The sequence below is a fragment of the Musa acuminata genome, chromosome BXJ2-5 (genome assembly GCF_036884655.1).
Source record: "Musa acuminata AAA Group cultivar baxijiao chromosome BXJ2-5, Cavendish_Baxijiao_AAA, whole genome shotgun sequence".
In the NCBI taxonomy this organism is placed as follows: domain Eukaryota; kingdom Viridiplantae; phylum Streptophyta; class Magnoliopsida; order Zingiberales; family Musaceae; genus Musa; species Musa acuminata.
The window spans coordinates 8,623,634-8,637,418 of record NC_088342.1 but is presented as its reverse complement, the minus strand read 5'-3'; the positions used below and the strand labels follow the sequence as shown (position 1 = coordinate 8,637,418).

The following is a 13,785-nucleotide window of genomic DNA, read 5'->3' as shown; positions in this document are numbered from 1 at the left end:
TGTGTAGACTAGGCCATGGATTTACATACCAGATTGTGTGGCTTGGCATGAATGGTTTACATACCAGTTCAATGGAATATTTCAAGATTACTCGAACTGATGTTGATTGTTGTATGCCGGTAAGGGTTCAGAAGAGTCGATAATGACTAATACAAGTCGATCGCTTGTTTTGATGTAGCTAATTCCAGATCTAGAGTGTTGCTTGGGTAGGAAACCTGAGTTCATCCACATAACATGAGAATTGTGTCTGAAATATTTTAGACAATTACAACTTCAATGTTGGTGCCTATAGATCTCATAGTCCCTCACACTTCTAAATGTGGTTTTTGGCAAGGTTTGCCTTACCGGTCAGAGTCGGCGTGCCAGTCGGCCGGCGGCACGACATGTACTGGTGTACTGACACATGGTACACTGGTAAGTACCAATGTTTCTGAGAGGAATAATAAAGGAGAAGAGGAAGGGATAGCAGAGGAAGAAGGAAGAAAGAGGGAAGAAGAGGAAGCAGCGGAGGAGGGAGGAGGAAAGAGGAAGAGGAGAAGACCTTACTTGAGATGTGGCAGTGCAGTGAGGTTGAGGCAAGCGGAGGTCACTGTCAATCACAGCATCGAAGGTGATGCTCTTGAGCCATGCTGAGGCGGAGGTGGAGGTGGAGGCGATGCTTGTGAGATTTGGGAAACCAGGGTTTCCCCTTCCCTTTTATACGGTGGATTGGACCGGGGTGGGTCTGTGTACTGATCAGCGCTCAGACCAGTACTTGCCGTCCGTTTCGTACTGGTCCGGGCAAAATAGCGAACATTGGTTTTAGGCATATAGGACAAGGTCATACACTTAAGACATTGTGGTTGAATCATTCAGTTACATGTATTGTTTTTACTTCCGTTATAACGTACTGTAATTTTCTGCTTGGTGCATTAAGTCCTCATATTATGTTTTGTAGTTAAATATTGTCCTCAATTCTTCATAATATGTTGTTATGGCCCTAGAATTAGATTATTTGAGTTTTAAAGATTTTTATTTATCACAGTGGAGGAACCGGAAGCAATGGTGGATATCATGGGGAAGAAGGAACTATCACAGGAAAGAAGTGTCCCAAGGGGCTCTATGGCACATTCTGCACTGTATGTTCACTTAAGTAGCCAGTTTTTGTTACTTTCTGTCAGTAATTACTCATAATATCTAAATTGTGGTACCATGCACTTAACTGTTCAAGTTCAAACTGTCTTTTAATTATTAAAATCTCTGTTTTTATGTTGATTTGGTTTTTCTTTCTGTTTAGCCTGTTACTTGTTGAGGATAAGGATCCATGTAGCTGGCCTTAAAGAGTTGGGAATAGGGCCCTTAAATTAAAGTTATCTTACAAGACTAAGTAAAATATGTACTTTATATCCATCAGAATTCTTGAATTTTGTGCTGCAGTTGATGGTAGAGCTCTTATATCCTTCCATTTTCGTACATTCTATATTCATCTATTATATAATTTTGGTGCTTGGAGGATTATCATTAACATTAAATATGTCTGTGCACAAAGGCAAAGTGTTAAATGCTTGTTCAAAGGGATCTAACAGATATCTTAAGAGTGGTCCCTGGTTGAATTGAGATCTCAGAGGCACTTGGAATCAGGTTTGGCAACTGGAGAATGTTATCCTATAGAACAGTGCGAATATGATGACATCTGACAAACAAATCAAAGCTAGTATCTGCATGGAATCTTATTTTTCCCAAGGATATTGTTCCTTCTTATGTCATTCACTTGTATTTCTTCTAATGACTATATTTGCCCCAATCAAGTTGGTGAACATTGCTAGTGCGTATTTTACATAGCTGAAGTTGTTCATTGTTTATGTCATATGGTTGAACACAGATGGTTATGTGAACATATTTCAGGAATGCCCAGTAGGCACATACAAGGATGTCGTTGGATCTAACTCATCACTTTGTGTTCCTTGCTCTCTAGATGTACTTCCTAGACGGGCAAACTTCATTTATGTGAGGGGTAATCACTTTGTATTGTATAATTTTTCTAGTGTCAATTTCTGGTGAAGAAAGCTTACATTTAGCAAAGATTTATATTGATAATCTATTTTTAAGATCAAAGAAGATTTCTTGGCTTTCAAACCCATGATATGCTCATTTTTCTTTTTGCAGGAGGTGTTACACAACCATCCTGTCCATATAAATGTCTATCAGAGAAGTACAAGATGCCCAACTGTTACACACCACTTGAAGATTTAATGCATACATTTGGTGGTCCATGGCCTTTTGCTATTCTTCTATCATTTCTTTTGGTTATAATAGCACTTCTGCTAAGTGCTTTAAGAATTAAGATGATTGGAAGTGATCTCTCTTATCGGTCTGCAAGTTCGATGCAGCATGATGTTTCTGATTCTTTTCCCTATCTGCTTTCCCTAGCAGAGGTACGTCTATTCATCCAAATAGTTTGTTTTTAAAGCATTTTAATGATTTAAACTAATTTTTCTCTATTACATCTGTTTGCATTTTGTGCTAAAACTGTAGCATGACCTTCCCCTGTAATGATGATTGGAAATCTAGGTTCCAGGGACTAGCAGAGCTGAAGAAACTCAAAGCCATGTGCACAGGATGTACTTCATGGGCTCAAATACATTCAGAGAGCCTTGGCATCTTTCTTACTCTCCACCAAATGCAATTATTGGAATTGTGTAAGATAGCTTCTTTTTTAGCAAAGAAAATTATATGCAATCATGCACATATTCCCACCATTCATAACACCAATTTATGCAATCACTTCTTGTCTTCTTTCACATTTTCCCACATGGCCTTTCTCACATGATGTGCTCAGTGCTCAATTTTTTCTTTAAAACAAGTTGGTGTCATTAAGGCATGTGCTTACAGTTACCTTAAACTTGTCAAAAGAAAAAACTAATAAATTAATGATTTCATTATCTTCCAGTAAGGTTTGACATATCGAAGCATACCGCTTGGTATGGGTGGTATGTACCGGTCCGATAGAGAATCGGTATGAGTGGTACATCGGTACACCCCAGTGAATCATGTGTCCGTACGCTTGGTATAGCTTGTTATAGCTTGGTATGTATCATACTGACAGTTGATCAGTACACTGGCATGGACCGGTAATGCGTATCATGCCTTTTATTATGGTGTAATCTGTAGCTGACATGCCATAAGACATGCCACACATGGGCTTCATTCCATGAATGTGTTGATCATGTGATAGTCACAGGTCTATAAATAGTATGCAGGCATGGCCTCCTACTGGATCATCCAGCTATGCTGCAACAGAGAGCATTGTTGGCATGTTCAATCCATGTGAAAAGATAACCTACCTAAGTTTCGAGCCTCTTGATCTTTCAAGTTGTTTTTTTGTTGGCCATGGCAAAATTTAAGCATCCGTGTTGTAGATAGCTTGTTGGAAGAGCAGTTATTAGCCAAAGGTGCATTGGTCAGAAGATACACTTATGACAACAGAAGACCTGAATGATCAGTATAAACATCTCTTTTATCAATTCGTATATCTTTTATTGAAAATATGTGCTATTTGCTGGATGTTCTAAATAAACAGCGTGGAGCTTAGGCAGATTGCAGCTGAACACACTATATGGTGCGATGTTCAAATATTATTATTTTAAAGAAGAAACACTTATGACAACAGAAGACCTGAATGATCAGTATAAACATCTCTTTTGTCAATTTGTATATCTTTTAATGAAAATATGTGCTATTTGCTGGATGCGTCTAAATAAACAGCATGGAGCTTCAGCAGATTGCAACTGAACACACTATATGGTGCAATGTTCAAATGTTATTATTTTAAAGGATAGATCATTTTGGTGCAAAATAATGGTAGAGTAGGTTCTCTCTGTATTTTTAATAATTGTATTCCAAAAATGGTGATAAAATCCTCAGGTACGAAGATGCTTTTAATCGGTTCATTGATGGGATTAATTCTGTTGCTGCATATGAATGGTGGGAAGGGTCAGTACACAGCATACTTTCAGTTCTTGCATATCCATGCGCATGGTCTTGGAAACAATGGCGCCGAAGAAAGAAGATTCATCGACTTCAAGAATATGTCAAATCAGAATATGACCACTCATGCCTTCGCTCATGCAGATCACGAGCTCTTTACAAAGGGATGAAGGTTTGACATATGTAGTGTTATTTCTCATACGGTTTGCTTGATAAAATTCTTTAGTGGATAATCTGGGAAAGCATAAACTTTTTATATTGAGAACATCACGTATTAAAAATATTAAATTTTATGGCCATTCTGTTCGGAAAGTAAAAGAATAAATGACTGGATAATATGTAAATAAGAAAGTATATGTTTATAATATGAAAATAAGAAGTTCAGATATCCCATTTGTCATCATCTTAATGGTTTTGGAAATGAGATGCAAAACATGTTTGATAACTTTTTTTGTTTTTTTTTTTGTAAACATTTCTTTAAATGTTAATATTTTTGAAAGTAATATCTTTCATACAGTAAAAGATTTGTGAAAAGTCATCTCACTATCAAATTTAGAAAATAACAATTTTTGGGAATCAACTATATTTATATGTATTTTATTTCCCAAAACTAGGATTATCCAATCAAATAGATCTTAGCATTTGCAAAATTACCAGTGATGATTTTTATTTGGACTTGTGGAATCTTTAAGTCAGGGTTATCCAAACTTGTTTAGTGGTTTCTTGCTGGTTGTCGCTCATTTGATGTATCTACAGCAGTTTAGTATAGCTTGAATCTAGTTGCCATGGATTTTGGTTGTGCTACATTATGTTTTAATAATGAGCCTTTGCTCTACTTTATGATTGCTCCTTTACAACTTAAGTGCCAATGATTCAAGTCATAGGGTACTACTCCACTTGCTGGTGGAAGACTTTGATACTTTAATGGTCCCTATATCCTGGATTAGCTAGAGTGGCTGCCCTTTTTACTGCCTCTTCAAGTTTTGGATTCTCTTTCCTTGCTAAATTTAGGAACATACCATCATCTCTAGTAATTCACAATGCTCATTATTTAATCTATTGCACTGTTGCTATCCCTGAAATGTCTCATTTTATAGTGTTTATAATTCGACTATTGTTTTCTTTCAATTATTGAAATTACTTTCCATGTTTAGCTTCTGTTTTGTTAGTATGACCCCTTTTTTTGGAGGTCAAAGTTTAGAGCGGACTCCAATGTTGATCAGTTGACCCAACTTCTTTTGGTCAAAGGACAACTCTCTACGTGTTTTCTGCTGGAATTTTGTTTATTAAAGAATATACAGGTAAGGAGAAATTTTGAGAGATATAGGGAACAGAGAAGGAAAAGTGGATAAAGGTGAAGTGAGCAGCATCAGCAACCGTATTCTTTTTTAAAATATGTGTGTTATGAATTTACCAATTGTTCCATACGTTATCCTATTTTAAAAAATATTAAAAGTAGGTGATCTTTAACCCAGGACTTTTAAATGCCAAAAAAGAAAATAGTAGCTGAATTTATTAAATAAACCCTTAATACAAGTTTAAATGTATCTGATTTCAGGTCCTATTGACCTCAAAATTAACAAGATATTGTAACTAATAGGACTTGACTTAAGCTAGACCTATACCTGACTTTTGTTTGAACTTGGACTTTGTAGACTTAGACTCAGTTTTAGATGTAAAATACATCTTCGTGACCTAGGTTTTTTAGATAAAAAAGTGATGGGAGATGGAGGATAGAAAATACAGACTAGTATTTTCTATTTAAATCAACATTAAAACCAGTCTCTCTCTCTCTCTCTCTATGTATATATATATCTACATGGTCAACTTTGAAAGATGTTCCTATTTCTTTTGCAGCAAAGCATAGCTTCAGGGAACACCAGATTATCTTCTCCTGTTGGAACTTAGTTAACATTAAATGCTTTTATGGGCTTTCTCATTGAGTACTAATATTGAATAGTGTACAGACATTGTCTTACAAGTGGCAACTTTGTAGGTTGGTTCGTCCCCTGATTTGATGGTTGCCTACATTGATTTCTTTCTTGGTGGCGATGAAAAACGGCTAGACATAGCCTCAACTATCCAGAAGAGATTCCCTATGTGCATAATTTTTGGTGGTGACGGAAGCTATATGTCCCCTTACTATCTTCACAGTGATACATTATTGACCAATCTCCTCGGTCAGGTATATAATCAGTTTACAGTTTTCATCTTGCATCTTGATATATCACTAACATTGTCTAGCATCTTTAGTAGTTTTTTTTTTTTTGGTAGTATGTCTCAACAGCAATCTGGAATAGACTTGTTGCTGGGTTCAATGCTCAGTTGAGGACAGTAAGGCAAGGATGCATTCGTTCTGCACTGCATCCTGTTGTTGCTTGGACAAATAGCCATGCAAATTTCCAACTTGAGCACCATGGTGTAAGAGTTGAACTGGGTTGGTTTCAGGCCACTGCTTCTGGTTATTACCAACTAGGTATATTGGTAGCTCTAAACGAGTATTTCTTCAACAATGTGCACCAGTCAGACATGTTAGATACAAGTAATAGTCCAAGATGCGCCAGAAACATGTACGGTGATTAGAATTGCCTTTATTTTTCTGTCTTCTTGACTACTAAAACTAAGTTCCTTCTCATACATGTGTATCATAATTTCTTTATGTGCTCCCAGGAAAAACTCTTCAGTTTCAAGCAAGATCTTAAAGCCATTACAGCAAAGTCAACCTTGTACTAGTCACACAATGTCATGCAAGAAGTTGACTGGAGGAGTAAATGGTGGGATAATAAATGAAGTAACATTAAAATCATTGGATTATAGAAGGGACTATTTGTTCCCACTTTCTCTTTTACTACAAAATACCAGGCCTGTAGGCTTTCAGGTAATGACGTGGTGTTAAAGAGCCTTTAAACTTTTTAACATTTTCAGGCCAAATTTTGTAAGGATGATATGATTGCTTTTATTTCAGGAAACATTACAGCTGCTGATATGTATCATGCTTTTGGGAGATTTTAGTGTTACCCTTCTTACACTAGTTCAATTCTATTGGATATCCCTTGGGGCTTTTCTTGCTGTCCTTCTTATACTTCCCCTATCACTGCTTTCTCCTTTTCCGGCTGGTCTTAATGCTTTATTCAGCCGAGGACCGAAAAGATCATCACTTGCTCGTGTATATGCACTGTGGAATGCTACATCCATAGTAAATATTGTAAGTTATGTGGCTTGTGGGTAAGCTAGTTTTAACAAGATCCAAGAGTAACTGATCAACATATTATACTTTCAATGCCTGTTACAAGAAAAACATGTGTCTTGTCCTGGTTTACATCATGATGCATTTTCATCTGGTTTTGTAGAAGTCACTTCTAACTTTCAGTTGAATGAGTATGCTTCTGAAATGTTGTTCCTTCCTTGACTACATAAAAAATAATAATAACAAAAAATTGTAATATCTTTACACTCTGCACTTTGCAAACATTATGCTGTCATATGAGAAGTATGTAGGCACTGATACCAACTTTGTCTAGTACTTTGTGACAAGTTATAACCCATGTATTTACATCTGATTGGTAGATTATTTATCTGCAGTTTAACATGCATAATTAGCCACTGTAATTTTCTTTTGGTGACAACAAAAGAAACATCTAGATTTAATTCAATTTTTTGTGTTGATGTCAACTGCTTTAGAAGCAAAGTTTGGCTAGGACTTGTGAATTTTTAATGGATCAGAAGATTGGTTGTACTCTGATAGGGTTTTTACTGATAGTGTCTTATCAACATTTTTAGCGTTTGCAGTGTTGGAATATGTTCTCTCTGCTAAGTTATTTTCATTTTGAAAATATAGAAAATCTTACTCTCATGTGTCAAGGGCAAATGATGTTGAGCATAACAGCACAAAGTGGTAGTGAAATATTTGTGGATACTAGAACATTTTCATAATTATAAGTCAAGATGTATCTCAAGCATGATTTGAATACTGACCATGTCAGCAAGTACAGTTCTGTATTTACCTGTTTGGCAGTCAATGCGAACACATACCTGGATGAGATGGTCTGATACAGTTTTTATGAATTGTATCACTTGGCAAACTCATTGTACCAGGCCTATCGTGATGTCCGCTATCATAGTGTCTTGTTCCTTTTTGTTCTCCCTTTCTCTCTGTTTTTTAGACTTTCTCTCCCTTTCACCTCCTCTCTGTTGCATTGCAGCCACCTGCTGCTTGACACATTACCACCTCCAAGTCCTACCATAATCCACCACCTCTGCCTCTTCCGAAGGAATGAAATTTCAGGTACTGAACGCATACCAGTCAACAACCAGACTGGTGTGGGTCTGGTTCATGTCGACATATGGTATGCCAGCATGTACCATGATATTATTCTGCTGGGGAGGCGGGTAGGGAGAATGGAAAAGAAGGAAGGAGGAAGCAAGAAGAGAGAAATAAAGAGGAGGAAGAAGGAGGTGGTGGAGGAAGAGGAGGAGAAGAAGAAAAGGAGAAATAGTGGTAGGCAGCGGGCAGCGAATGACATGACAGTGTTGAGAGGGAGAATACGTGAAGAGGACATGCTCATGAGGAGTCACGAGCCCTAGACGGGACAGTTTGGATCCTCGTTAAAAGAAAAAAACTGGTTTGGTTCAGGTCCTGTAAAAGGAAAAACCTGCAACTAACATCTTTAGAAAATGAAAAAACAGGATCAAACCATTCGAAATGGGAAGTTCGGTGCCTGCTGGACTGGTAAATACTGGTTAGTACAACTCAAACCCAGTGAAATTTAATTTCATGCTTCTTCCACCGCCTCCTCCTCCTCCTCCTCCTCCTCTCTCTCTCTCTCTCTCTCTCTCTCTCTCTCTCTCTCTGTGTTCTAGATGGTATTGACTGTACCAAGTGTCGGTTCCTCACCCTGTACCATAACCATACTAGACCACCCACCAGTCTGTATAGGTGTTGGACCAATATTTTAATCTCTGATCTTGGGAATTATTCTTTCTCGACTTATTATTAGTCTTTCAAGCGCTTCTCCAGAAAGACTTTACCTATTGAAAATCGAACAATTATATGTTGATAGGATGAGTATGACAATCAGTGGAAGGCATCATCTTTCTTTTTACTGATTCCAATAGTTACAAAAGCTTGCAGTATTTTATCAAGTTAAATGAACTTATGTAGACACTGCCTTATACGACAGATAACAATTCTCCTTTTGATATAGTTAGAAGTCCAAAATATGAGACGAAGCCTGTAGTTTATTCTTGTATATAAGGACTGCACCAGGTTCCAACTTGTCTAATTTATAGAGAACATTACTAGTTTGTTTATATAAAGTGTTATTTGCATTTCTATATTGTCTCTGGATATTGCTTTAGGCTACCACTTACAGGTTTCTGGGCTGCTTGTTTCCTCTAAGCTGTTAATTTAAATAAGATGCAAGAATTTGTAACCAAGGTTTCTGTAGTATATTCCATGATATATAATTATAGATTTCTTGCAGATGGTGGCATTTGTTTGTGGAATTCTATATTCTGGTTTTTCGCCCACAGAACTTGGTGGAAATCTTGACACATCCAAATTAAGGTGTGCTATGCAGTGTTTCAAAGTCACTTCATGCATATGAACCACTCATTGCTTAATCAACTTTAGTTGTAGGACCAAGATACCTTAGCATTGTGATCTAAATCCACTAACTATGTTTTTCATGCCAACTTATATATCCAAAGAACCTTGTAAATTATGAAATTCTTTGTCATTTGGCTTTTTGTATCTTCACTCAAATATCCTTAGGTTTTTTGTAAAACATGAAAAATAAAAGTAAACATTGATGTGTTAGGCATGATGATTATGGCAACTTAGCAAGAAGCCTATAATTAAATTTTGGAAAAACAAAGAATCATACCATCTTTATTGGAAAATAAAGCAAGTAGGACGGGAACTGGTTTGACCATAGGAATTTCTAAGAAAAAGAGTACATTCTGCTCAGATATTTTTTTAAAAAAACATGATGCATACTAACCCTGGGAAAATACTAATGAAATTGGGTTTATTTTTCTGAACAGGGAGGACAATGGATGGTGGCTTCTGCTGATTATCCTTCTTCTGATTAAGTCATTACAAGCATGCTTGGTTAATCGGCACATAGCAAATCTGGAGATCCAAGACCTATCCTTGTTTAGCCCAGATACAGAGAAATTCTGGGCAATGTGATGCGTTTGAAGAGGATATCAGAGGCAGTTAGTAGCACAAATGATCTCCATCACTGGCAGAAGAGGCATGCTTGTTAACTTTCAGTGAATTTTTTATGTATATATGTCAATTGTAAATTTCCATATATCCTGTTTTTTTCTTGGTTTCCATCAGTTTTTTGGGCCAATTGACAGTGAGAAGCTCTTTTCAATTGACCAGTCACTCCAATTTTAGGGAGTATGGTGATCTGCCCCGTCTGAATTTGATCTCCGGTTAAGAGTTGAACTTGTTCATGTGTGAATTTTTGGTTTCCTGAAACGCAATTGATATTCCTGCCAAAACTTCTGGTGATTGATTACTTTCAGGAATAATCTGGTAACAATGATATCTCAGTGTATAGGCAAAGGTCTTGACATATTTGTTGATAGGTAAACCTTAAACTAGGGTTGTTGATGTATGTGTACATGCTCACGTTATATATTTCGTTTAGCAAACCGGTTGTGTGTTGCTGGGGCTGTTGTATTCCAAATGTCAACCTTTCGATTGCCAAATGATAATAATTTAATGTTTATTTGGGTATTTTGAAGTGAAAAAAACATTTGAGTTCAGGTATCTAATCAGCAGGAATTTTGGACAATGTAATGTTTGCTGATGAACGGCAGCCTCAAGCATCACCCGAACCCTATAAGCAGGTCCCCGGGGAGCATCTATCCGATGCGTCGGAGGTACTGTATCTCTTCGTGCTTTACACCTTCAGGTGTCACCATCAGTTTGATGCAGTAAGTCAAGCTCACTGCAGCGTATGTCTTCCATGGCCACACTTTGTTGGTTGGTCCTCGTCGCTGGACGTAAATTCGCGTAATCCACATTTCGAGATGAAGCGTGTCTAATATATTCACATGATGAGCCGGTGCGCCGACACGTCAAAGGCAATCTGATGTGTCGGATTGCGCATTTGACTGACGTCTAATGTGAATCGGATAGTGTATTCTCAAAAGCAACCGAAAATAGACAGCATTTTGTTGGCTTGTATCGATATATATTATCTTAAAGCCAAGACCCTGACAATACGCTGACCTGACACTCGTATTATAAAAAATGGGTTCCAAACCAATGGCTGAATACGAAGAAAACGATGGACGAATTAGCATCCGACAGAAAATCCAGACTTGCGAAGATATTGCAGCAAGTCTCCGGCGAGATAGCGAGGTAATTAATAATGGCTATCAGAAGGTGACTTGGACTAGACTCTAAGAAAGCGATATATATATATATATATATATATATATATATATATATATATATATATATATATATATATATATATATATATATATATATATATATATATATATATATATATATATATATATATATATATATATATATATATATATATATATATATAACAAAGAACAAAAAAAAGAGTGCACTTTCCCTGAACATGAATCGAGCTTTATTTGGCCAATATAACCATGTTCGTAGGAATTTTTGACTAAACACCTTCGACACGGTAGGGGTTGGTGTGACATTTGCAGTTACCTTCAACATCTCTTAAAACTCTCACGGATACAGACACTAGCAAGCATCCGAGTCTATGCTTGTCCTGTTCTCGGGATGGATACACGAGACTTGAAAGGCACCACAACCTCACGGCCGCCCCGCCTCCCCCTTGCCCCCGCCACAGTGCGAGCTCCATGTATCCACCTACGTTTGGCGTCGCAACCCGTCAAGCAACATTTAATGTGTGCTTGATGCTTAGTATTCAAATCACATCCAAAACCAACAAGCCGATAGCAACGTATAACTTGCTCCGGTAACATAACCTTTCCTTTTGTTTTAACAGTGATCCGTAATTAATGTTGTAGATGGAGGGAGAAGACAACAGATCATCACCACCACCACCACCACCACCACCACCACCACCACCAACCCCGCGGCAAGAGTACACATGTTCGGCTTAAATGAGGTGCAGGTGGCCAGGCGGTGTAATGAAGCATGTATTAATGGGAGCATTCAAACTCCTCATGACTCTATTCAGTTTTACTGCTCCTCCCCTCGCCTCTTCTTTAACCCTCCCTCGTCCTCCTACTTTGCGACTCCCACAACAAGAACAAAAGCACAGCAACAACGACAACAACAAGAAGAAGAAGCAGAGGATTTGATGTACCACGGACGCTGATGGTGAAACAAGCTCGGGCGCCGGCGAGGAATGGAATCATGGTGGCAGTAATTCTCAACATCACAGAAACATTTCCTGCCAAATCGTTTTTGGTTATTTCTTCTTTTCTTTTCTTCTGTTTATTACAACTGGTGTGGGTCCCACCGATGGGCATCCGTCCTCCGAGTCGACCCAAGGTGGTCTTGGGAACACAGGGACACAGGGGTAGGCGTTTGGGTTAGAAGGGGTGGGGGTGGGGGTGGGGGTGGGGGGTTATCCGAAGAGAAGCTTCGGTGGCGGCAGTGACAGGAGGGGATCGAGAGAGCATGAAATGTCGGTTATGCCCCTATCAGCCACCGGTAGAAAGCGTAGTAACCGCCCTCCTCCGCGTCCCGCCGCGCGCTCCCCTCCAGGTCCCACGACTGCCGCCCGACGTCGCCGTCGTAGCGGTGGCTCCAGCGACCGGAGAGGCGGAGCGAAGAGAAGGACGACGACGCCGACGAGGCCAGCCGGTCCACGTACTCCTTCAGCCACCCACGCCCGCCCCCAGCCGCCTCAGCCACCCCCTCCCCTGGCGCCGCAGGCGCCGTGTCCGCCGCGGCGGCGGGGGCCGTGTCTTCACCTGGCTTCTCCACCTTCTCCTTCCGCCTCGCGATCCGCGCCACCACCGCCTCCACCTCCTCCTCCACCAGGTACTCGAACGACGACCCTATCGAGTACGTCCTCAGGTTCGGCGGTAGCGGTGGCTGCGGGTGGTTTCCCAGTTCCTCCGCTGATGGAGTCCTCCGGCGGCTGACGCTACCGATTTCGATGCGGAAGCTACCGGACCTTGAGGGCTCCCGGTCGCCGGTGACGGGCGGCGGCAGCTGGAGGGGCGGGCCGGGAAGGGAGATGGAGACGCGGCAGAGGGGGCACGAAGGGGTCGTCCGGAGCCAAGGGTCGACGCACAAACAGTGGAAGGCGTGGCGGCAAGCCGGGAGGAGGCGGAGCTCGTCCTGGGGGCGGAACCGGGAAAGGCAGACGGCGCAGTCCAGCGACGACTTGGGGAGGAAGGCGAGGGCGGAGGCCAGGGTGAACACCGGGAGGGAGTCGATGAGCGCCGCATTCTCTTGGTCGGCGATGACCGAACTGGCCGCGGCGGCGAGGGAGGGGGAGCCCGAGGCGGGAAGGGAACGTGCGAGCGGCAGCGGCAAGGCAGCCACCGCGGAGGAAGAGCGGCGACGGCAGGAGAGTAAGCGGAGGAGGAGGTGGATGGAGAAGGAGGCGACGATGACGCAGACGATGATGCCGGCGATGATAAAAAGGCTATGGCTGAGGATTACAGAAGGCAAGGGGGAGGAGGCCTCAGTGTGCTGGCGGTCAGACTCCGTCGACGTCAGGGGTTCGACAGCCAGCGGCGGTGGCGGGGCTCGAGGAGGAGGAGGAGGAGGCGAGTCCATGCCGAGGGAGGGGGATAAGCGCTGGAGAAGAGATTTCCTTTGTCGGC

General features: G+C 40.5%; 2 protein-coding genes across 5 annotated transcripts in view; one reads left to right on the top strand and one right to left on the bottom strand.

The window, feature by feature from the left end:
- LOC135612371 (uncharacterized) overlaps positions 1 to 10,489 on the top strand; it is a 31,348-nt gene extending 20,859 nt beyond the window's left edge. For 3 of the 4 annotated variants that reach the window (XM_065108578.1, XM_065108579.1, XM_065108577.1), the window contains 11 exons: positions 1,025 to 1,118; positions 1,885 to 1,993; positions 2,146 to 2,414; positions 2,551 to 2,678; positions 3,904 to 4,138; positions 5,963 to 6,151; positions 6,241 to 6,536; positions 6,637 to 6,844; positions 6,932 to 7,171; positions 9,450 to 9,532; positions 10,012 to 10,489. In XM_065108578.1, coding sequence (XP_064964650.1) covers positions 1,025 to 1,118; positions 1,885 to 1,993; positions 2,146 to 2,414; positions 2,551 to 2,678; positions 3,904 to 4,138; positions 5,963 to 6,151; positions 6,241 to 6,536; positions 6,637 to 6,844; positions 6,932 to 7,171; positions 9,450 to 9,532; positions 10,012 to 10,159 — 1,999 coding nt within the window. In that variant the 3' untranslated portion in view covers positions 10,160 to 10,489. Of the gene's footprint in view, positions 1 to 1,024; positions 1,119 to 1,884; positions 1,994 to 2,145; positions 2,415 to 2,550; positions 2,679 to 3,903; positions 4,139 to 5,962; positions 6,152 to 6,240; positions 6,537 to 6,636; positions 6,845 to 6,931; positions 7,192 to 9,449; positions 9,533 to 10,011 lie in introns of all 4 variants that reach the window. The other variant, XM_065108580.1, reaches the window with a different exon arrangement.
- Positions 10,490 to 11,577: 1,088 nt separating this feature from the next.
- On the bottom strand, positions 11,578 to 13,785 carry LOC103984754 (E3 ubiquitin-protein ligase ATL4-like). Its single transcript, XM_009402315.3, has one exon. The coding sequence runs from the start codon at positions 13,736 to 13,738 to the stop codon at positions 12,638 to 12,640; it is 1,101 nt and encodes a 366-aa protein (XP_009400590.2). The 5' UTR covers positions 13,739 to 13,785; the 3' UTR covers positions 11,578 to 12,637.

What these genes read in the sequence shown, in the direction of transcription:
- LOC103984754 (XM_009402315.3), bottom strand. Translation starts at nt 13,738, where the DNA reads ATGGACTCGCCTCCTCCTCCTCCTCCTCGAGCCCCGCCACCGCCGCTG.